Genomic DNA, 24478 nt, shown 5'->3' with positions numbered 1-24478 from the left:
ACTGAATAGTTGGAAACTAATCGACTAATCACTGCAGCTCTAGCTGAATGCTTGAAGGTATCGCTAGATCTCAAGAGGAAAAAAACAGCCACACATTGAACACGTTTCCAAAAAAGATGATTTATTGAGAACAATTACGATGTGTCAACAGTATGTCGTCATCGTGACGTAAATATTCGCTTCTTCCGCCTTGTCAGATAGAAGTAAATTGTGAGGTTTTGGATTGTTGAGCAGAGGAAACGAGTCTCTGGGAAGTTGCGTTGAGACTTTTGTTTGATGATTTTCATACATTTTATTGACTAAACATGGAAACCAATTAACAAGTTGCGGATTCAAATACATCATCAGCGGAGTCTTGTGATTGATTCGCTTGCTCCATGTGAAAGTGTCTTTCGTCAGATGGACGTAACCCTTTACGTGTTTGTCCCTGCAATGTTACTGCTTTCATTCACAACGCAGCCGTACCAGCATTTTCCCTGAAATGTTACTAGGTCTTGAGGTGGGAAATTGACAGTACAGATTTCCCTTAATATCCGATCCCTGCTCCCGTTTACACATGATCCCATGAAGGATAGACTGCATGTGTGAAAGAGGCTAAATGCAAACATCAGCATGCTAAGATTTGCTAATTAGCACTAAACACAAAGTACAGCACAGTGCTGATGAGGGTGATATTAGTTTTGCAGGTATTTGGTCATAAACCAAAGTGTTGGACAAACTGAAATTTTGACCAGATGGTGGCGCTAGATGAAAAGTTAGAGGATCACCAAACACGGTTAGAAGGTTCCCTGCAGGAACCTTAAATATCCATTATACATTTCAGGGCAATCTATCAAATAGTTGTGGAGATAGTTCACTCTGAATCACAAATGTTGACCTTATGGTGCCAAAGGAAAAGTCAGTAGGATTCATCCTCTGGGGACATTAAGAAAACTTCACAGCTGACATATTTCAGTATGGAATATCTCATAAATCCTATTCTATCTTCATTCTTAATATTTCATTTATTTTTTCCTGTTCCTGGCATAAATGGGCTTCTTTTAACTTCCATACAAATACTTAAAAACCACGGCAACTGCTAAAAACACCAAATTATAGCAGTAATTATTTACAGCCTCTGTCAATGGTAAATTACTGTCAATCCTTCTTTTGGAGAGAGTTTATAGAAATGTCTTTTGGGAATCGGATCCATCTGCTGCTGACGTTTCTTCCGCCTGGTGGCTCTTCATGTGTGTTTTCAGACAGTGGCTCTGAGTGAAGGCTTTGTCGCAGACTGTGCACTGGTACGGTCTCTCCCCATTATGTGTCCTCATGTGGACCACCAGGTGGTCTTGTCTCCCACACGTTTTCCCACAAACACCACAGACGAACGGTTTGAGTCCCGTGTGGAGCCTCAGGTGAGCATTGAGGTTATTCTTGAATTTAAATAACTTACCGCACTCTGAGCAGCTGAACGGTCTCTCCTCAGAGTGGCTCTTCATGTGGGCCATCAGATTCATCTTGGAGGTGAATCCTTTGCCACATTCGCTGCAAACGTGCGCTCTCTCCTGGTGTGCGTTGTGTGTCTTCAGGTGGGACTTCAATCCGAAGCTTGAATGAAACGCTTTGCAGCAAACCTCGCACAGATACGGTTTGTCTCGGGCTTTGTGGATGTTCTCGTGGCTTCTCAGATCTTGGAGACGTTTGAAACGCTTCCCGCAAACCTCGCAGCCGTGATGTTTCTCTCCTGAATGGATCAACATGTGCGTGGATAAAGATCGACGGCTACCGAGAGATCTACTGCACACGTCACACTGATATGGCTTCTCACCTGTGTGCAACCTGCTGTGAGTTTTGAGTTCCCCCTTATAACTAAATGATTTTTGGCAAATATCACATTTGTACGGTTTATCCTCCACATGGACCTTCTGGTGGGAAGTCAAGTTTATCTTAAGATGAAACGCTTTGTGGCAAATATCGCATTTATATGTTTTCTGTCCCGTGTGTCCAGCAGTGTGCTCTCGGAGGCTATTTAAGTTGATGAAAGACTTCCCGCAGATGTTGCAGCTGTGAATCTTCTGGTGGCTTTGCAGGTGACTCCTCAGCTCCTCTGCAGACTCTGAGTGTTCTCCGCACACTCCACAAACTCTCTCCGGATTGCCTACGTGACTCCAGGCGTGTTTTATCAACATGTTCGTCGACCCGCGCAGGACTCTGCAGATTTTACAGAAGAGGAGAGCGTCGCTGTTCTCAGTCGACGCGTTCAGAGACGACTGGATCAGCTCCCTGCTTTTTGTTTTGACACGTTTGGCTTGTCGCTTCCTCGTCGGTTCAGGTTCTCCCTCCTTCAACTCGTCGTCACTCTTGTCTGGTTTCCAGTCGCCGTCTCTGTCATCCACCATCACCTCCTCCTCCTCCTCCTCTTCCTCCTCTTCCTCATCATAATCATCATCACCACCGTCACCTTCGCTCTCAGCAGCTTCAACATCATCACTTGGTTTGTCGTGAGCTCCCTCTGTCTCCACGTCTTCTTCTTGTTGCTGTGATGTCCAGCTGCTGGACAGATCGTCCTCTTTTTTGGCCTCTTCTTGTTGAATATGGCTGCTGTGGAAAGCAGAAACATTTAGCAGTTATTTTTAAAGTATTTATTTTTAAGTCCCTATGAGCATCTTTTAACATGGCAAGAATGGTTCCAACACCGCTGGGGTTCAAGTTATTTCACCCTAAAAGCCCAATTCAGACACAATTTATTCCTCTAGAGGAGCTGCAGTGATTTAAAACTAGTAATATCTAGTATCTAGTAATCTAGTAAAATCTAATTATTACAGATGCAATGAGCGACTGTTTTTTTTTTTTTAACTCGAACTCGCTGCTCCTCCTGTCATTTAAATCCCATCCAAAGCAAGCGGTAACCTCCGGGGCTGAGAAATGAAGCCAAAAACTGCAGTTCCTTGAACGACCACTTGAGGCTCCAAAAGCGAGTCAATCCCCATAGACCTCCATGTTAAAATACCAACTTTACAGCAGAAATAAACATGTTTACAGCCTGGTACAAACAACGGTTTTGGTCTCTGTAGCTAATTTCCTCTTTCATGACAACTGTACGGGGGGTGAATTTTTTTATAACTCACCCGTTTAAATGTTATTAAGCTGTAAAGTTCTGCATAACGAAGGACATCGCTGCTTTGAGTGACAGGTCTGCCAGCCGCTAGGTGGCTTGTTTCAGCCATTCGGCCCGCCTCTTTGCCCATTTTTGATTGGCTGGGAGTTAGGCAGAGTCACGCACTGCATGAGCGGCTCACTTTGAGCTTCAAAACCGCTCTTCAGAAACCAACGGGTGATGTCACGTTAACTACGTCCATGTTTTTATACCGTCTATGGTCCGAAGTGACATACTTGTATTTTAAATTGGATCTCTGAGTTTTTCCTTCCATTACAAGAAAGTTTCTGCTAATCTGACAGAAGGAAACATGCTAACACCAACATATCGGCCTGTTTAGGAACCAGTATGACGACAGAAAGAAATAAAATCATCAGGAGAGCGAGACCCCACAAAGGTTCATCAAATAGGCTGTCAGCTACAGGTAGGTACTCTTCATCAACCCATTAAACAACAACAGATACTGATGGAAATATGCTTTGCAATCTTGTTACCTCAGTGCTGGTTGCTCCTCCTCCTCCTCCTCTTCTTCACCTTCTTCTTCCTCATCACTATTGAGGAGGCTCACTCTCTCAGAGTCCTCCACACCTGGACATAAAAGGAGAATGTATTAAAAGTCACATTTCTTCAGCTTTTGGATTCGTTTTCCAGTGTATGACGTCCAGTACAACCAGTAGCCCTGAAGGCAACAAACAGTACTACACTACTGTTTCCACCCAAACAGGAAGTGACTTAAACATGCATTCTCTCTAACGGCCAGCAGGGGGCGACTCCACCGGCTCCAAGAAGAAGTCTGATTGTATAGAAGTCTCTGAGAAAATGACCCTACTTCTCTCTTGAGTTATTTCCTCAGTAAACACTTTCCTAATGAGTTTATGGACTCAATCGCTAGTTTCAAGTCTTCTTCGGTACCTCTCCCTCATTAAAACATCCTGAATCTATAAATATGCAAATATATTTCATTTCAAAAGTGTTCCTGTTGGACACCAGATGTCTGCTACTTCACTGTAAAGTCCATTATCAGTGTTTGTGCACTGGAGGCTTCAAGTTTTCACATCACACCTGTGTAAGTTGAATACTGGACCAGGATTGGCTTCCAAACTATTTGTGATGTCACAAATCCTGCTCATAGTCCCGCCCCCTTAAAACAGGATTTTTAATGAGCACAGAGAAGCAGATGAATGTGAAAACAAACTCTGCACAAACATCCAACTGAAGGAACAAGAAGAAAAACTAATGTTTGAGTAGAGGGGAACTTTAATGTCTTTAATGTAATCAATAACTCACGGAATTTCTTTTACCATCATCATCACCGTCTTTACAAACAACAGGCAGATTGTACAAAACAAGATGATTTGTCACATCTTTGATTAGAATAAAAGAATACATTTAAATTCAGGACATTTTAAAGGATATTTTTCTTCATGTTTGAATCTAAACCAACAATGAAAGTCTGATATATCTTATTCCTCCGTTGTTGTCCACAGAGCAAAACGTCCTCCAACACAAGTGATTATTATTACAGTTAATAGTGTGCAGACATACTCTGTTGCTGTTTGTGCTCCTCTTCCTCCTCCTCTTCCTCCTCTTCCATGATCACCCCATAGTGATCTGCAGCTGGAAGCAAAGTTTAATTTGTTTATGTGTCAACGACAACATCATCACTTTTCTATTAAACGTCTTTGCTGAGATGATTGTGGAAATATGGTTTAATAAAAAACATATTTCTGCTGAGACATTTACACACTTCAAAGGGAAACTGCTGATGTGCAGGTGACATGTTTTGGCATTTTATCTTCAACTTCACATTTAAGAAAAAAAAATGTGTTTAATGCAACTGTGGTTTCAATGTATGCAGAATTAAAAAGTGAGCAACGTCAGTCTGATGTTTGCAGATTGGTGATAACTAAAGAAAGTCTGTCAAGTTTGTTAATGGCATTTTATGTTGACATCTTGTACGTTAATACAACAGAAAACTGAAAACAGATTAGATTTAAAAACATAACAGCATATTGATGTTTATTTATTTATTTACTTACTGTCTATTATTCTCTCCAGTTTGACCTGAGGCTGCAGGAGAACCTCCAGCTGTCTCCTCTGCCGGTCGATCTCCTGCCTGAAGCCCGAAGCCTCCTCCTCGTACCCGGCTACGGTTCTCTCAACAACCGCTAAGATTTCCTGCGCGGCTGTTGCCAGTTTCTCAGAGATGATTATTCTCAGTATCTCCGCTTTAGACATGTTACTGACACTGTCGGGTGTCTCAGCCTCCGCTGGCTTCTCATTTGTCCAATAAAACATAATTTCACAGTTAGTCAGAAACGTTTTTGTCCGCAGATATGGCAGAAACTCGGTCGTTTCTGAATAGTAACCTTAAATCGTAGATTTGCGGAACCCTCGCGAGATTTGCATTCTTTTAAAATAAAAAAACAAACATGCGTTGTACAAAATAATGATGTTTATGACGTGACAACGCCGTGGTTATGGTCTGACTTGGTTTGGGCACAAAAGAAACCTGGCTAGAGTAAGGTAGAGAAAAATCATGGTTTGGGTTAAAATGGTCATTCTCGCGAGATCTTCCGCAAACCTAGGGTTACCATCTAGACACGACCCAGACACTCACGGGCTGAGCACATGGAAATACCGTCCGACTAGAAACTAAAAAAAAGCCCGTGAGATTCCTTGGTTTCCTCAGTAATATCTATATCTAATTATATTAACTACACCGTATTTATATATATAAATGAATACTACTAATGACACCAATGAATCACCAAGTGAACATGTAGCCGGCGCTGCTTTTCTGATGTTTGACCAGACCAGAACATTTAAGTTAAAACATATTTCTTTAAACAATATCCTCAGTATGACTCAACACAGAACCTCAGGACTCTCCTGGATAATGTAACAATCATGTTTATATTATGACCGCCAGTTTAAATTATTTCAACTTCGTTTTTGAGAAATAACGTTTTGTCCGTGATTTTGGCCGTTAAGGATGGCTAAGAATACTACAATACCCATGGGCCTCAGCCGCCGTTGCTATGGAGAAGACGCCAAGGGCGCGAATCTGAGTAGTATGGAATAAAAATCTCTTTGCTCTTGAAGTTGTAAAGAAAACACAGCACCGTTTACAATATTACATTTAAAACGTTTTTAATATCACAAAGAATATAATTTAACAATTTTAGTCGCAAGTAATAATTATTTCCATTATCAATATATATGTTGAATATTTCCTCTATTGATCGATTGTTTCATCTATAAAACGTTATAAGATAGTAAAAAATGCCTGTTATCATTTCTCAGTGTCACAGGCGACATGTTGAAAGATCTTATTTTGCCCGACCAACAGTCCAAAACCCAAAGATATCAAAAGTAAACTGATTCAAGATTGTAAAATCGGTTTTCTCAACATCATAGTCGTTAGCTTATGTTGCTGCTAATGGCATGTGACCGAATTTTAAGCTTCGTGATTGGCTTTTTCTTGCTGAAAAGCACCTTGGGAGTTGTAATTAACTTCTACCTTTAGGTTTTTATGTCCAGTCTTGTACCTTCGACCTTTTAGCAAAGAACCAGATAAGATTAAAAAGATAAAGATTAAAAATTGTTCGTCTTTTGTACTGATGATTTTAAAAAAAGAGAGTTTTATGTTGATCCAGGCTGTAGAAAGGCTAAAACTTTGACATGTATGGGAAAAATTAACGATTTTTACTTTTGGAACCGGGGCGCCAAAAATAGCGCCTGGTTTCACCAGGAAATATTGTACTTTTTATTCTAGCTTTGCTTACCTTTCAGACTGATTTTTTTTTATATAAAACCGATCAGAAGTAAAACAAAGAAATACTCATCAGTGAAGAATCAATAATCAGTACAGTTGCGTTATTAGCTGTTTAATGTTAGCATTGAGTTTGATCCCACTCAATTTCTTCCCAACACGTTGCTAATGTTGGCTACAAACGTCTCTATAAAAGACTGAAGATACATTTGTATCTGTCCAGTAAAACCTGAAAATTTCATTGGATTTTTATTTCACATGCAGTAAAAATGTTTTATTACTATATCTTCTAATATAGAACTGAGTTAGTTCTTTTTTTTTTACTCTCCAGAAGTCTATTTTCAAAATCTACCATCTACTGTATGTTTTTCAGAGCATTCATTAGTGTATGTATCCGTGTGTGTGCAAATTACACAAACTATTTATCAAAGGTTTGTGCAAGTAATCTAAAGAAAGCAAGAAGTAGCTTTTTTCTTCTTTTGACAGGTTCACATCAACGCACTTTCAGTTAGTTTCTGAAAAAAGAAGCACATTGTGAAACCAACATAGCAGGACGATCCACTACCATTTATAGACAGAAATACAATTCCTGACAAACTATTCATTCATTCATAGACTGAACTAGACTGGCCAATATCTTGTTTATGTTTTTGGCTTTGGACTTTTTATGAGGTTCTGAGACAGTGGGCGTTATTTCAGTACATAAAACATCTACAATGCACATAAAGGAACAACTGTATGTGGTTTGCATTTGAATGGCTCACCATTTTTTTCACATTATTGGCAGATTACATTATGAGTTTCTACAATCATTCTGAGCCATTTTCAAAGGATAAAAATTCCAAATTCTCGTATTCCAGCTTCTAAAATGTGATTTTTTTCTGGTTTCTTCTTAGTCTTCTATGACAGTAAAATGCATTTGTTTGGGTTGTGGACGTCATCTTGGGCTTTGGGAAGCGATCGATATGTTTCACTCTTTTCTAACATTTTATTGACCAAACAATGAATTGATTAACCAATTAATGAAAATAATCATTAGTTGCAGCTCTAGAACAGACGTCAACCGAGCATCAGTCCATCCACTGCTGACGTTTCTTCCCTCTGGTGACTCTTCATGTGTGTTTTCACACAATGACTCTGAGTGAAGGCTTTGTCGCACAGAGAACATTTGTACGGTCTCTCTCCGTTGTGCGTCCTCATGTGAACCGTCAGGTGTTCTTGTCTCGCACACGGTTTCCCACAAACCTCGCAAACAAACGGTTTCAAGCTTGAATGCGTCTTCTGATGGGATCTGAGAACGTTCCAGCAGCTGAAGGTTTGTCCACACTCTGAGCAGCCGTACGGTCTCTCCCCACTGTGGATTATCATGTGTCTCTTCAGAGCTCCTCGAGACGACATCCCCTTGCCGCATTCGCCGCACATGTGCGACCTCGCCTTGTTGTGTGTTTCCAGGTGAGCTTTTAACTCACCTGGTCTGTGGAACGTTTTGCAGCAAACGTGGCAGAGGTGCGTTCTGCTTCTGTCTGTGTGGATTTTCTCGTGTTCTTTCAGTTTTCCGGGAAGTAAAAAATGTTTCCCGCAGACCTGACAGCTGTAACGTTTCTCCCCAGTGTGAAGCAGCATGTGTCGGGTTAAAGATCGGAAGTCACTGACAGATTTACCGCACTCTTTGCAGCGGTACGGTTTCTCACCTGTGTGGCGTCTCATGTGAATCCTCAGCTGCTGTGGGAAACCAAAAGACTGGTGGCAGATGTCACATTTGTGTGGTTTATCCTCCACGTGCTCCCACTTGTGATTCTTCAAACCCGACTTATGAGTGTAAGCTTTATGGCAGACGTCACATTTGTACTGTCTCTTTTCTGTGTGAAGACTAGCGTGCCTGTTTAGACTAGAAACAGTCATGAAAGACTTTCCGCAGATGTTGCAGCTGTGAGTTTTCTGGTGACTTTGAAGGTGACTCCTCAGCTCCTCTGCAGACTCTGAATGTTCTCCACACACTCCACAAACTCTCTCTGGATCGTCCACATGACTCCAGACGTGTTTTACCAACATGTTCGTCGACGTGCACAGAACTGTGCAGACTTTACAGGAGAGAAGAGCATCACTGTTCTCAGTCGACGCCTTCGGAGACGAATGGATCCGTTTGCTTCTCTTTGTTTTGACACCTGAATGTTTGACTTGTGGCTTCCTCGCTGTCTTGGATGAGTTCGGTTCAGGTTCACTCTCCTCCAGCTCCTCATCACACTTGTCTGGTTTCCAGTCGCCATCTCTGTCGTCCACCATCACCTCCTCCTCCTCCTCATCATCATCATCGTCCCCTTTGCTCTCAGCTGCGGGGCAGGAAGAAGAAATGGCTCTAATTTTGTCCGGCTCTGATGTTCCACAATCTTCTCCGTCATCACCGTCCTCTGTTTCCTCTGTTTCTTTGTTGTGGGAACTGATAATAGAAAATAAGGAGTTTGATGATTTACATGAACCTTTATGTTTCACGGTATCAAAATGTGCTTACTGGGGATACTTGTTTAATGATAAAATGGTTGCCAGCTTCTTGGGTGACTCACCTTGCATGCGGTCTGGTTTCATCACTTCCTGTCAGTGCTGAAGAGGTGGACAGAGCGTCACTGGCGGCTTCGTCTTTTCTCTGTGGAGGAGGAAGTCGCTCCTTGCTGATCAGGGATTTCTTTGCTGTCTGGAAGAAATCAACAGTTTTAAAAACCAACTGAGATTAAATTACATTTTTTTTACCTACTACAGCAACATATCTGCTCTGTAAATCACTTGGCCTGTTTTCTCTTTTGAGAAAAATATCAGAAACCAAAAGGGAGAAATTTATATTTTATATTTTTGGTTTTGTGATGGCGCCCCCTAGTTTTACATTAATTTGATGTGATGCTGTTAGTTATCTGCTTTCGTAGCTGGAGTCTTTATTTCCATACATTGAATCAAATCCTTTCATGAAGTCATAACGTGTCGTTCTACCATCAGCAGAGCAGACGTCACACTGAGCCTGATTGCATCCTGCTCCACAACACAACAACCCACATTAGCTTCCTGCTAAAGTCTCCTTTTGATCTAACTTACAAACATGAACACACGTCTTGTCCTGCAGCTTGTTGAACGACTCAACTGAACATCCCACTCGGACCTTCGGCTCTCGACAGGAAATGAAACAGTTACACAACTTGACAAATACCTTCAGTCGAATGTAAAGAGCCGATCTTCCTTTCCCGGTGGACTTGATGGACCTGTGTATATATATATATATATATATATAGCTCATACCTTCAAATGTTACCTTGATTTAATAATTAGCGGCACTAAATCACTAAATTGTGTCCTTAAATTACTTAATTATTGTTATCACTGTCATCGGGAAAATTGTTTTTAATAAATAGTTCCCTCAAATGAGTAATTTATGCACTCCTCATCCTCAATCTTTAATTTAGCAATTTCTTTCCTTGAATTACTGATTTTTTTCCCTCTTGGTCATTATTTGTACTTAAGAAATACTCTGATGCTGTAATACTCTTTTGTTGCTGGAACACTTAGGCCATCTTCTCTGTTATTCCAGTTTTGTCTGGTGTCAAAAGCAAGAGGACAGTCACCACACATGCAGAGATCTAGCAGGAAAACATACATGTTATAAAAGTTTTTAGACCTAAAAATTTGAAATACATGAGTTTTGCTCATAATCTTATACAACAAGTCAACGTGGCAGAAGTCAGGGGTGTTTTCACAGCTGGTGATTTCTATGCACTTTGATTCAGTTTGACGCGTTGCAGCAAAACATTTCTGACAGCTGTGCTGGCAAATCCACAGGCATACTCACCCCTGACACACCCACAAAACCTGGGGGGAAGAGCAAGAGGGAGAGCGGTTGGGGGAGGGCGGAAGAGGTGAAAGGTCAGAGTCTAAAAAGGACAGTAGGATGGGGGAAGTCAGATAATCCAGAGTAACAAGGGTACTGTATCTGAAGGTTGGACAAATGAAACTCCATTGTGTTGTATCAAAGACAAATATTTCAAAATGTGACCAAATAAAACCTAAACTATCTGCATGGACCTCTCCAAGGAAATGAGGAAATATGATCATTTTTAAAACTCTGCTTTTACTTGCAATTCCCCACTCGAGATATACAAGCAGGGAAAGTTGTTATTCTGGGAAATATCTCCGGGAAGTCACTGTGTTTGCCAAAAAATCTGTTTGAGATTAAACAAACAATATATAATGTGTTAATTGGTGATCTTTAGAGGTGATTGTAGCCAATGCCCCATTTCCAATCTTTATGCTAAGCTAGGCTAACTACATCCTGACATGAGATTGATAATAGTTAATGTCATGTGAACACTGTAATTCGACTGTGTACTTTTAGTTTCAACACTTTATTGATGAATGTACATTGGATCATAAACAGACAAAGACCAACAGGCAGGTACGTCACTGTGCAAGTTTTCAACAATAAAACCCAACAGGAATGACTCCCCCGTCCCCACCTGCCTAACCACCATACACACTTACAATAAAAGAAAGTAAATAAATAAAAATTAAATAACTATAAATAAGTCAGTACCCAAACAAAAGCAAACAAGTCACCATTACTATAAATGGGGTAATGTGCAACATGTAAAGATTACATCATCAAACGCTACATTGATAAAACGGTTGTAAAATCCTGTAATATAATCTGTTTTATTATGAGCAGACAAAAGAACCCGAGGCAGGAAGTGACTGACAGCGTGTGTGTTCATAAACATCATGATTTCATCCCTCCAGTCTGTTGAGTCTGAAGATGTGAGAATCAGTTCTTTCTTCCTCTCCGCTCGTTTCTAACCTTCTGTACTATTTAATAAATTATTTATTATTAGTAGTGTTATTATTAAATCACTTAAATGTTTACTTTTTCAAGTAAACTCAGTTAAAGAGTCTTTTTTTCTGTCTTTTTTTCTTTGTCATGATGGAGCAGATGCTCAGCAGAGGGGTAAGTATGTTTTATTTATTTGTTATGAATATCTCTTTCTAAATACAATCCAAGATGTGTAAACACATTAAACATTTAACATTATTACTTATATTATTTTACTTATTACTCTGTAAAGTAGAAGAAAGAAAATGTGCTCAACCAAAGACAAAAAGTAGCTGTAAAATACATTTGATATAAATACATCTTTTTACGGTATAATTTTATTATTGTATTTCATGTACAAACATGACATATTTATAATTTTAACTATTAGTAAAATAATAATAATTATCAAGATTTAATTTACATTTTAATTTATACTGTTATGTGTATTTAATGTGATGTATGTTAATACACTTAATCTGCATCAATATTTATAAATCAATGAATAATTTAATCTTAGAATTTAATAGTTTAACTTATTATTTAATTAATTTATTATTTATTTACTTTTTATTAGTTATAGTTATTTAAATTGTCTGATATTTTATTATTTATTTTGCATTTTGTGTGGAATATGCAATATAAATAATGTTTATTTTTGATATTTTTATATTGTTGTTGTCATTTTATCCAAATATACTTTTAATATTACCTGATTATTAATACTAATCACCAGATGTCTATTAATTAATTCAGTCATTGATTCATCATTCAGTTATGTACCACTGCTTGACTGATCTTCTGCCTCAGTGAGTATAAATTAACTGATTATTGATCTGGTTTCAGGAGATCGGACTGATGAGCGGACAGAACCTGAACCCTGCAGGACCGACCTGCGGTGTGGAAACTAAATATGACTAAACATAAACATCCTCAACCTGAGCTGAAGGGTTTTAAAACATGAGTCCTGTCTTTATTTGTGATGTTTCAGGTAAACCTCAGGTGTTTGACTGGTGTCCACCTCAACAGCAGTACCTGAATCTGACCAACGGGGGGCGACACAACACGACAGACACTCAGACTGCTGCTGCTGTGAGTGGACGGCTGTGTGTGTGTGTGTGTGTGTGTGTGTGTGTGTGTGTGTGTGTGTGTGTGTGTGTGTGTGTGTGCTATCCCTTCAAGCCAATATGTTCCCCTTCTGACACGATCAGTGTTAAATGTGACCCCGAGAGTCTGAGGGCTTCACTTCCCCAAGGGTGTGTGTGTGTGCGTGTGTGTGTGTGTGTGTGTGTGTGTGTGTGTGTGTGTGTATACTTATTGTATGTTGTGGGGACATTTGTTTACACAGTCACATTGTGGGGACAAAAAGCTAGTCCCCAGGTTAAGGTTTGGTTAGGCAAGTAGTGGTTGTGGTAAGTCTCCAGGAAATGAATGTAAGTCAATGTAATGTCTTCTGAAATGGTTGAAATGCAACTGTGTGTGTGTGTGTGTGTGTGTGTGTGTGTGTGTGTGTGTGTGTGTGTTTGTGTGTTTTGTTCTTCTTGTTAGTATGTTAGCCTGTTTGGAAAAAACAGCTGAAAGGCAAAACAAAATCTACAAGCTACTGTCTCTTTAGATAGATACATAGATAGATAGATAGATAGATAGATAGATAGATAGATAGTACTTTCTGTTACAATCAAGTACTTTTATGTGATGTTTTATGAATGTGAAATTAACTTTTGTCATTTTCAAATAGGCAGACAGGGAGCGACCTAAATTCAATAAAATGTAAATTGAATCTCCTCTCTCTCTCTCTCTCTCTGTGTCTCTGCAGTCATCTGTCCATCCTCTCATCCCTCTCCTCCTCTACAGCGACAGACACTTCCCTCCGTCCTCCCCGTACAGCCAGCCAATCAGTGCAGCCCATTCCAGGACACACCCCTGCCACCATGGCAACAGCATCACAAGGTGAGTTTGTTCAGGTGTGTTCAGGTGACTTGGGATGATTTTCATGTTTTTATAAATCTCCTAGATAGTACTACTTCTAACACTATTGATACTGCAAATACAGATATTACTGCTGCTGTTACAAAGCAACAGTAGTTCTACTAATTCTACTATTTTATACTAAAATACTACTACAGGTACTACTCCTACTAAAGTTACTACTTCTGCTGCTACTAAATTATTACAACAACTACTGATACTGCAAATACAGATACTACTGCTGCTGTTACTTCCACCAAAGCAACCTTCGCAAGTTCTACTAATTCTACTACATAATATTAAAAGTACTAGAACTACATCTCCTACTGCTACTGCTGTTACTACGACTATTTCCTACTACTACTTCTATTGTAACAACAAGAATGAGTACTGCAACTACTACATCTACTACTACTAGTACTTGTAGTAATATGAGTAGTAGCAGCAGCAGTAGTAGTTGATGTAGTAATATAAGTAGTGGTATAAGTAGTATTAGTAGTATTAGTAGTAATAGCGGTAGGAGCTGTAGTCCTACTGTAGTAGTAGTTGTAACAGTACGGTAGTAGTTACTAATACAGTACTAATACTATTACTGCTTTTAATGGAACTACAGTGAGTACTACTGCTCATATTATTACAACAATTACTGCTACTATAGTACATCCACTACTACTAAAACTACAGATACTACTACTGCATGGGACTGGCACCAGGTAATCCCTGATTCCACCTCCAGACCCCTCAGATCTGCTGACCAATCACTGCTCTCCATTTCCACGCACCCAGTTGAAAACTAAAGGTGATCGAGCATGTTCAGTCATTGGTCCTAAACTGGGGAACAGTCCGCCACTAACAATTAGATCTTCCTGCTCCATTGATACCTTTAAAACCTGTCTCTTCTCTTTAGCCTCTTAATTGTCATCATGAAGTCATGTCTGACCACACTCTGGCTTTTATTTGTTTGTAATTTATTTGTTGTTTGTACAATGAAGTTTGTATTATGATTTTATCAAGATATTCCATGCTTCCATACTTTACTCATATCATCTTATTTATGTCTGTTTTTATTGAATAATTTGTGTGTTTATATTTGATTGTTCCTGTGTTTTATAATAATCCTATAATTTAATCTCTCTGTAAAGCACTTTGGTCAGCATTTGTTCATAAATAAATTGACTTTTTGACTGCTGTTAACACTGTTGCTACAATTATTACTACTATTTCTACTAGAACTACTACTACTACAGTTCCTACTACTATTAATACTGCTGCTACTGCAACTACTGTAGTATTTGAAATCTTACACTGTGACAGAAGATTCGTCTGGATAACCTCCTCCCCTCTCTCTCTCTCTCTCTCTCTCCTGGATGTCTCTCGCCCCTCAGCAGCAGGCCAGGTGTGCAGGTGAAGAAGCCTCTGAACGCCTTCATGCTCTATATGAAGGAGATGAGACACAAAGTTCTGCAGGAGGGCCAAGAGAGAGAGAGCGCCGCCATCAACCGCATCCTAGGACGCAGGGTGTGTATGTCTGTCTTCTTGTCTGACTATCTTTGTGAGGACCTTATTGAGTTCTGGACCTTGGAAGGACATTGTTGGTAAACGAGGACATTTTGGCCACCCTTCACTTTGGGACAGACCTTCAGAGGGCTGTTTTAGGGTTACGATTTGGCTTTAGGATAGAAGTATGTGTGTGTGTGTGTGTGTGTGTGTGTGTGTGTGTGTGTGTGTGTGTGCTAGTCTGATCTATGATGCAATTGAGGACCATATGCAGTCCATATCCTCACTGTTAAAAAACAATCTGTCAACATGTGAAACTGACTTGGAAACAAACTAGAATCTTTAGGTATTTTTTGAAAAATTCTTGGCATGAAACATATAAACAATAGAAAAACAGTGAAATCTCTTCTTCTTCATCTACATTCAGTTAGCAAAAAACAAAGTTAACAGAATCCATATGCCAGCACCTCTAAAAAGCTCACTATAAGAAATGTTATATCTTGTTTGTTTAATCTGTACAAAAACCAAAGTGTAAGAATGAAACGTTGTTGTTTTACAGAGGATTATGGGCCAGACTATTTCTTGGCCCTGAGCAGTTGCCAGGCAACCAGCAGCGTCTCTCAGAAGCTACTGGTCCCAGTCAAGAAATAGTCCAACACATAATCCTCTGTAAAGCCACAAAATGACGTTTTTACATTTTTTACGCGAATTAAACAAACAAATTAGAACATGCTAATTAGTATGTCAGTGGCTCATTTTGTTTCCTTTGGACAGAACCAGGCTGGCTGTTTACCTGTTTCCATTCTTTGTGCTAAGCTAATCAGCTGCTAATAAGAATATTGGAATGAACTTTAAATATTAAAATAACAAATTCAGCCTTTGTGGAGGTCTGTAATCTCTCCTTTTGTATGATTTTATCTATAAATATGTTTGTCTAATTAATAATCTGTTTTACCTCCACAGTGGCACGCTCTGTCACACTCCGAACAGTCCAAATATTACGATCTGGCCCAGAAGGAGAGACTGCTCCACATGCAGCTTTACCCTGGATGGTCGGCCAGAGATAACTATGTATGTACAGTATATCCTCCATGTATACTATGTGCATGTGCGGCAGGAAGCACTTTAATTTCCCCTCTTTGTCTTCCTTCCAGGGTAAAAGGAAGAGGAAGCGGAGCCAGCAGGAAGCTGTCCCAGGTCGGGTTAAAAGAAAGAAAACACTACTTCAACTTTAAAGCCAAAGTTTGACATTTTAGGAAATATGCTTATTCACTTTCTGACTCCTTCTAGAGAGTGAGATATTCATATTAATATCACTCTTATGTCTGCATGGTAAAAATAAAGTGACAGCTAGCATCCAGTTAGCTTATCTTTGCTGAACTCACATGCAGTAAATAGCCCGTCACATAAACCCCTGTAAAATGTCCTAATTTCTATTTTTATGGGGTTTTTTGTACTAAACAAACAAGACTGAGCTGAGACATGTTCATGAGGTGAATTTTGTTACCTTTAGACAGAGCGAGGCTAGCTGTTTCCCATTGTTTCCAGTCTTTATGCTAAGCTAAGCTAACTGCTGGATGTAGCTTCATATTTAGCGTACAGACAGGAGAGCGGTATTGATCTTCTTATCTAACTCTCGGCAAGAAAGTATTGAACTCAAACTCAACTCATTAAGCCAGAGTTGTACTTGCTTTTTAACCATGCAGTGGTGTAGACAACCAGCTGCGTCGTAAACAGAATTGTTCACATACTTGTCTGTGTACTTTGCGTGTTACTGGAGGATCCTAGCGGACACACCTGTAACTCTCTCTGTCACTAATCTTGCACCCCCACTTTTAACTATAACTAGGTGCCCATAGTTGAACTATTCCTTAATGTGAACAAGGTGCCACTTCTTAAAGGGTGAAAAAACCCCAAAACACAACAAAGAAACAGTCAAAGTATTAAAAGAACATTCTTCTTTTATTTCCATCTTGGTATCTTACAGTACCTCAATCTGTTCAATATTAAATATATATAAATAAGACATGAAACAAATGATCATATGTCTCTCTGATGACAGTTTGCACTTTGAGATAAAACAGTCATGAAGAAAAATTGTGTTGTGAAATAAAAACTGCTGTAATGAAATAAAAATGAACTGCATGAGTTAATAGTTAGAAAATTCTGAGTCAACTGACATGTTAATAAAAAAAGTACCAAAGACTGAAGGACAGACAGAAGCCTCCTGAAATAAAAACATAAGAACGGTCTGTTTTTCTTGTTTTCCGCACTTTTGGTTTGCAAAATTGTTAGTCAGAATATATTAAAATATGTAAATAATTTAAAAAACTACATTACATTACAGCTTTTGCATGTAAACATATGGTTTTACCAATTGATTTGCATGTGTGTACCCTAATAGACAATTTATAAATTGTATAATTAGACATGAGATATAATGCCTTCCCATCCACACACATGTATAGAAGTGTTTCTCGGGCATGACGACCCCTGACTTTGTTCTGTTGTGTGTGTGTAAATCCCTCTGAGCTGAGACTAAAATGATCTGTTGTTGTTTTTCCTGCAGCTGGACTCTGAGTGCTGGATGAGACCTCTGAAGAGACAACATGTGAAGAACAACACACACCATGTTCTGATCTCTGTCCAGTAAAATGTAGTGAAGTTACTTTGATTACAAATTCTGGCCTGAATCTAAAATGAATTAAAACACAGAAACTTTATGTTCCTCACTGAATAAATCTGTTTTGTATGAAAGAAATCAAAATTTTTCAGTTTTTAATTTCTTACTTCAAACAGTGTGTCCAAAAGTGTCCACAACACTGACGATGTGGACGACATGTATGTTGCTTAATAATAAAAACCATAATATATGTATATGTACACCCACAGGCCACGTCATTAGGTACACCTGTACAATCTAATGCAATTCATTACAACGGCTCTGCCATAAATCCAACATTTATACATTTTCAGTTGTTGTTGATATTGTCAGAAAGGTGAAAATTCTACTTTATGTTTATTATTGACGTTTTCTGAAAATGTATTTATTTATTTATTTTTTTTTACCTTATTCTCTTTAGTCTCTATGTAAGAGTATTTGGGCCTCATATGAAAAAAATATTTGAGTTTAAACTCGAACTTTTCACATAAATTAATTCTTTTATTTGTCTGCATGTGTTTGTTTGTTTTTTGTTTGTTTGTTTTGCCTTTTTCATTTTGTCCTTGCAAAGCACTTTGTAATCTCTAATTTTATGAGCGCTATATAAATACATTTTATTATTATTATTATTATTATTATTATTATTATTATTATTATTATTATTATTATTATTATTAAAAAATAAAAATTGGAGCGGAACTTTTGTGTGATCTTTGAATGTTTTCCAGTCGGGCGACATTTGTGATTGCACCAAAAACAAACTGAGGGCGGAAGAAGCCAACAGACAAACTTATGTCTCTTTAAACAGAAGATGGAGACTTTAAACGTGATCTATGTTTCCTCGGTGGACTTTGCGGACTGTAAAGTGTCTAAAGCGGAGATCCTGAGAGGAATGATCGCAGACAAACTGACCACAGCCGCGCAGGAAATATTAGCGGTTGTTGAGAGAACCGTAGCCGGGTACGAGGAGGAGGCTTCGGGCTTCAGACAGGAGATCGACCGGCAGAGGAGACAGCTGGAGGTTCTCCTGCAGCCTCAGGTCAAACTCTGCAGGATAGGTCGGTGAATTATAGAGATAATGTTGCAAGAAGAGAACAAAGCAGCAAACAAAGTAACTCAGTAGATTCACTCACTTGAACACAGTTTAGAGGTTTTTGTACAGGAGTGTTTTTATACTGTAGTTTTACTGAAGTAAAAGGTGTCAGTACGTCTTCCACCACCTGTTTAAAGCTTCATCTCTGATCCAGATGATGAAGGACTGTTACCTGTATGTGAGGAAGAGGAGGAGGCTGGTGGAGATAAACTCCCTGAAAAGGAGGAAGAGCAGCACACACAGCAGACACGTATGTCCTCACAGTGCTCTTTATGTTTGGTTAAACAATATATTTGTTTAATTATCCCTGTTTCAGGAACTTGTTTACATCATGTGAGACAGGTGAGTGATCAGAGTCCACAAGAATCAATAAACCAGTAAAAACCAGAAAAACAGCACAAACCTCAAGATAGAAACCATCTAATACTCTAATTGGAAAAAAATCCACAATATAAATCGATATTTATGCAAAAAAAATGCTCCAATTTAATATTAAAAGTCAAATAAAGAAAGCAAGATAAACTCTGAATATGAGCATCGGATCAATATTCAGGATCAGCTCTGAGTTTAGGAGTCTGTGTTTTATAATTACAGCTGCAACGATTAGTCGGTTAATTGATTAGTTGCTAACTATCAAATTAATCACCAACTATTTCAATAATCGATTAATTGTTTTGAGTAAAAAAAGTTCAAATTCTCTGATTCAGCTTCTAAAATGTGAATATTTTCTGGTTTCTTTAGTCTCTTTGACAGTAAACTGAAGATCTTTGGGACAAAACATTTGATGACGTCATCTCGGGTTTTAGGAAACACTGATCGATGTTTTTCACAATTTTCACAATTTTATGGACCAAATTACTAATCAATTAATCGACAGAATAATCCAAAGATTCATTGATAATGAAAATAATCATTAAATATAACGAGAACAGATGTTGGTCACAGCCTGATATTCATCTCTTAAAATCAATAAACTAATTAAAAATAAGTTTTATTATCTTTATTTATTAGAAATAAATAAATGACAATAAACAGTAAATAATCTGCAATCCTTCTTTTGTTCAGACTGGGAGGACAGCTGGAGCCAGGACGTCTTACACCACACTGAGGAAGAGGAGGGTGAAGATGAGGAGGAGGCTGCTGAAGAGCCAGTACAGAGTACCAGTCCAGACCAGCAGGATCAGACATCAAACACCAGGTTCCAGTTTGACATAATGTCACTAATTAATACGTTTCCATTGAAGTGAGACTGAAGTGTTTCCTGATACACAGAACTACGTTTTCCTTGATTTGTCTGTTTTCTTGCAGAGGTCAGTCTGTGAAGAGGAAGAACCGGAGATCTGGACCTTTAAATCTCAGAGTCTGTCTGTTGAAGGACTCCGTGACCAGCGTGCAGGGTCAAAGGTCTTCACAAGGTAGAAGCCTCAAACTCTCATTCAGAACAAAGAACCTTCAAACTGAGTTTATTCCTTGAACGTTTTCATGGATTTGTTTGCGGTTCAGTGACGAGGTCTTCGGTGCAGGACGTCAGGTGTCCTCGTGGCCTGCAGGAGGCCGACTTCCTGGACCTGCTGAGGTCCAGATTCCCTCAGCTGACCGGACGGTTTGACGTCTTCACAGCCGACGCCTCCAAGAAACTGTGGCCACTGGAAGTTGGAGCGCTGACAGCAGAGGAGATCCAGAGGTCCATCCAGTCCACCGGGAGACGAAGATCAGCCCTGTATATCCGAGCAAAGGTAGGTGGTCTGAAAACACTCAAACCAACAATGAACTGATCTACTAACAAGTACTGTGTGTGTCTCCAAAGCCTGATGTATCTTCTTATTTCTATTTGATGACAATCAGAAAAATATAGGATAACTGCAGCTGTAACCTTTAATGTAGCAAGTTAAGCTAACTAATAGAGACTGTTGTTGATCAATCGACTGATCGTAGCAGCTCTAATATTGATTTATTTACTTTTTTCCAGGTTGGAGATGAAGAGCAGACCTGTGAGGAAGACAGAGAACGTGACAACACAGCCGATTCTCTGACCGTCTCCATGACAACCAGCGATGACACCATGAAACATACGAGGTAACTAAAGGGAATCATCATTACTACCTGCTGCCACAGACCAGCAGGACACTAGGTGGCAGTATGGAGCACGTTAGTTAAATACGTGCAAATAATCACATAGATTACAGAAATCAGCATATAAATACACACTTATTAAAATAAATATATTCATATTTCAATCTTTAATTTCTATTTGAATAATTTCATGAATGTAGCCGTAAAGGACCGAATGCTGCACAAGTTTATAGACGGCAACGGTTACAACTAGAAAGCAGGAAAAGAGACATGAGAGGAAAGTGTTGTTGAGTTTTATGGATGTGTTACCTGCACAGTAAGTTGTGTAAGTTGATAAGAAACGTTCACAACCATCAAAGAATTGGTAAATATTCATATTGTCCATGTATGTAATGAAACTTCTTGTTCCTGCAGCAATCCTGTTTCAAGAGTTGAGATCAACAAAGAAGACGCTCTGCCCAGCAGCGCAAGAATACAGCTGATGGAAACCGAGGATGATGATGATGATGATGATGGCGGTACTTCACTAGACCCCACCAGTGACTCTCCGGCGCCCTCTCCTGCTCACTCCGCAGCTGACAAGGAGGAGAATCACGTGGACGATGACAGAAATAAGGACCAGAAACCAGACGAGAGCGCTACCGACGCATCAAAGAGGAAACGCCCGGTTTTACCGCCATCTTTCAGCTCTGCAGAGGACGGCCAAGGGGAAGCTGGTGACGAGGATGTCAGAGATGATGACGGGAAGCCAGACGAGGACGATGAAGCACAGTCATCAAACACAAAAACACGGCACTCACTGCAACTCAGGGTCTGCTTGCTGAAGGACATGCAGACCAACGTGCTCTCAAAAAGAGGTAAATCTAAAAAGTTTAATCCCCCTAAAAATCTGTAAAAGGATAATTGAGTGTAATTCAGTTTAATGTGTCTCTGCGTCAGCCTACAAACATCCAGTGCAGAAGCTGACGTGTCCTCGTGGCCTAAGGGAGGCCGACTTCCTGGATCTGCTGAGGTCCACCTTCCCTGAGCTGCCTGGAGGTGACCGACCGTTCGATGTCTTCCTGACTGACAAATGCAAGAGACTACAGCCTCTGAGAGTAAAGACGCTGACGCCAGAGGAGGTCCACAGGTCCATCAAGTCCACCGGGAAAGGAAGATCGGCTCTTTACATTCGACTGAAGGTAGTTTGTCAAGTTGTGTAACTGTTTCATTTCCTGTCGAGAGCCGAAGGTCCGAGTGGGATGTTCAGTTGAGTCGTTCAACAAGCTGCAGGACAAGACGTGTGTTCATGTTTGTAAGTTAGATCAGAAGGAGACTTTAGCAGGAAGCTAATGTGGGTTGTTGTGTTGTGGAGCAGGATGCAATCAGGCTCAGTGTGACGTCTGCTCTGCTGATGGTAGAACGACACGTTATGACTTCATGAAAGGATTTGATTCAATGTATGGAAATAAAGACTCCAGCTACGAAAGCAGATAACTAACAGCATCACATCAAATTAATGTAAAACTAGGGGGCGCCATCACAAAACCAAAAATATCAAATATAAATTTCTCCCTTTTGGTTTCTGATATTTTTCTCAAAAGAGAAAACAGGCCAAGTGATTTACAGAGCAGATATGTTGCTGTAGTAGATAAAAAAAAATGTAATTTAATCTCAGTTGGTTTTTAAAACTGTTGATTTCTTCCAGACAGCAAAGAAATCCCTGATCAGCAAGGAGCGACTTCCTCCTCCACAGAGAAAAGACGAAGCCGCCAATGACGCTCTGTCCACCTCTTCAGCACTGACAGGAAGTGATGAAACCAGGCCGCATGCAAGGTGAGTCACAAAAGAAGCTGGCAACCATTTTATCATTAAACAAGTATCCCCAGTAAGCACATTTTGATACTGTGAAACACAAAGGTTCATGTAAATCATCAAACTCCTTATTTTCTATTATCAGTTCCCACAACAAAGAAACAGAGGAAACAGAGGACGGTGATGACGGAGAAGATTGTGGAACATCAGAGCCGGACAAAATTAGAGCCATTTCTTCTTCCTGCCCCGCAGCTGAGAGCAAAGGGGACGATGATGATGATGATGAGGAGGAGGAGGAGGTGATGGTGGACGACAGAGATGGTGACTGGAAACCAGACAAGTGTGATGAGGAGCTGGAGGAGAGTGAACCTGAACCGAACTCATCCAAGACAGCGAGGAAGCCACAAGTCAAACATTCAGGTGTCAAAACAAAGAGAAGCAAACGGATCCATTCGTCTCCGAAGGCGTCGACTGAGAACAGTGATGCTCTTCTGTCCTGTAAAGTCTGCACAGTTCTGTGCACGTCGACGAACATGTTGGTAAAACACGTCTGGAGTCATGTGGACGATCCAGAGAGAGTTTGTGGAGTGTGTGGAGAACATTCAGAGTCTGCAGAGGAGCTGAGGAGTCACCTTCAAAGTCACCAGAAAACTCACAGCTGCAACATCTGCGGAAAGTCTTTCATGACTGTTTCTAGTCTAAACAGGCACGCTAGTCTTCACACAGAAAAGAGACAGTACAAATGTGACGTCTGCCATAAAGCTTACACTCATAAGTCGGGTTTGAAGAATCACAAGTGGGAGCACGTGGAGGATAAACCACACAAATGTGACATCTGCCACCAGTCTTTTGGTTTCCCACAGCAGCTGAGGATTCACATGAGACGCCACACAGGTGAGAAACCGTACCGCTGCAAAGAGTGCGGTAAATCTGTCAGTGACTTCCGATCTTTAACCCGACACATGCTGCTTCACACTGGGGAGAAACGTTACAGCTGTCAGGTCTGCGGGAAACATTTTTTATTTCCCGGAAAACTGAAAGAACACGAGAAAATCCACACAGACAGAAGCAGAACGCACCTCTGCCACGTTTGCTGCAAAACGTTCCACAGACCAGGTGAGTTAAAAGCTCACCTGGAAACACACAACAAGGAGAGGTCGCACATGTGCGGCGAATGCGGCAAGGGGATGTCGTCTCGAGGAGCTCTGAAGAGACACATGATAATCCACAGTGGGGAGAGACCGTACGGCTGCTCAGAGTGCGGACAAACCTTCAGCTGCTGGAACGTTCTCAGATCCCATCAGAAGACGCATTCAAGCTTGAAACCGTTTGTTTGCGGGGTTTGTGGGAAAACCTTTAAGAAAAAAGAGTACGTGACTGTTCACATGAGGACGCACAACGGAGAGAGACCGTACAAATGTTCTCTGTGTGACAAAGCCTTCACCCAGAGTCACTGTGTGAAAACACACATGAAGAGTCACCAGAGGGAGGAAACGTCAGCAGTGGATGGACTGATGCTCGGTTGATGGACGTCTGTTCTAGAGTTGGAATATTTGGAGTTAAAAATGTAATAACTCGTCATATATTGTAAGAACAAATTAAAATTTTCATGTGTTATGTACAGAGCTCCTTTT

The 24478-nt window shown here is 40.0% G+C and overlaps 4 protein-coding genes across 5 annotated transcripts; 2 read left to right on the top strand and 2 right to left on the bottom strand.

Moving 5' to 3' along the window:
* Positions 1-100: 100 nt before the first annotated feature.
* Positions 101-6227, bottom strand: LOC137174936 (zinc finger protein 260-like). 2 transcript variants are annotated; one of them, XM_067580479.1, is made up of 4 exons: positions 5179-6227; positions 4685-4756; positions 3634-3727; positions 101-2580 (listed from the first exon to the last, which is right to left on the bottom strand). In XM_067580479.1, exons 1-4 carry the CDS (start codon positions 5435-5437, stop codon positions 1161-1163), a joined length of 1845 nt encoding a protein of 614 aa, XP_067436580.1. In that variant the 5' UTR covers positions 5438-6227; the 3' UTR covers positions 101-1160. The 2 variants fall into 2 exon arrangements, with proteins under 2 accessions (XP_067436580.1, XP_067436579.1); XM_067580478.1 differs by having other exon boundaries at positions 101-2583; positions 5179-6222.
* A 1040-nt stretch (positions 6228-7267) lies between these two features.
* LOC137174938 (zinc finger protein 25-like) lies at positions 7268-10209 on the bottom strand. Its single transcript, XM_067580480.1, has 3 exons — positions 10108-10209; positions 9476-9603; positions 7268-9351 (listed from the first exon to the last, which is right to left on the bottom strand). The coding sequence occupies exons 1-3, from the start codon at positions 10192-10194 to the stop codon at positions 7974-7976; spliced, it is 1593 nt and encodes a 530-aa protein (XP_067436581.1). The 5' UTR covers positions 10195-10209; the 3' UTR covers positions 7268-7973.
* A 76-nt stretch (positions 10210-10285) lies between these two features.
* On the top strand, positions 10286-18387 carry LOC137174945 (transcription factor 7-like). The gene is made up of 9 exons (XM_067580492.1): positions 10286-11705; positions 11878-11892; positions 12604-12655; positions 12749-12849; positions 13574-13707; positions 15111-15243; positions 16186-16293; positions 16377-16419; positions 17792-18387. The coding sequence occupies exons 1-9, from the start codon at positions 11670-11672 to the stop codon at positions 17800-17802; spliced, it is 633 nt and encodes a 210-aa protein (XP_067436593.1). The 5' UTR covers positions 10286-11669; the 3' UTR covers positions 17803-18387.
* Positions 18388-18640: 253 nt separating this feature from the next.
* LOC137174332 (uncharacterized) lies at positions 18641-24465 on the top strand. Its single transcript, XM_067579558.1, has 10 exons — positions 18641-18942; positions 19132-19227; positions 20043-20175; positions 20286-20392; positions 20481-20713; positions 20947-21053; positions 21465-21907; positions 21990-22231; positions 22738-22865; positions 22990-24465. The coding sequence occupies exons 1-10, from the start codon at positions 18696-18698 to the stop codon at positions 24368-24370; spliced, it is 3117 nt and encodes a 1038-aa protein (XP_067435659.1). The 5' UTR covers positions 18641-18695; the 3' UTR covers positions 24371-24465.
* The last annotated feature ends 13 nt before the right edge of the window (positions 24466-24478 follow it).

This window comes from Thunnus thynnus, chromosome 22 (assembly GCF_963924715.1).
Source record: "Thunnus thynnus chromosome 22, fThuThy2.1, whole genome shotgun sequence".
Lineage (NCBI taxonomy): Eukaryota > Metazoa > Chordata > Actinopteri > Scombriformes > Scombridae > Thunnus > Thunnus thynnus.
Note: the sequence above shows the minus strand (reverse complement) of the source record. Positions and strands in the feature narration are given on the sequence as shown.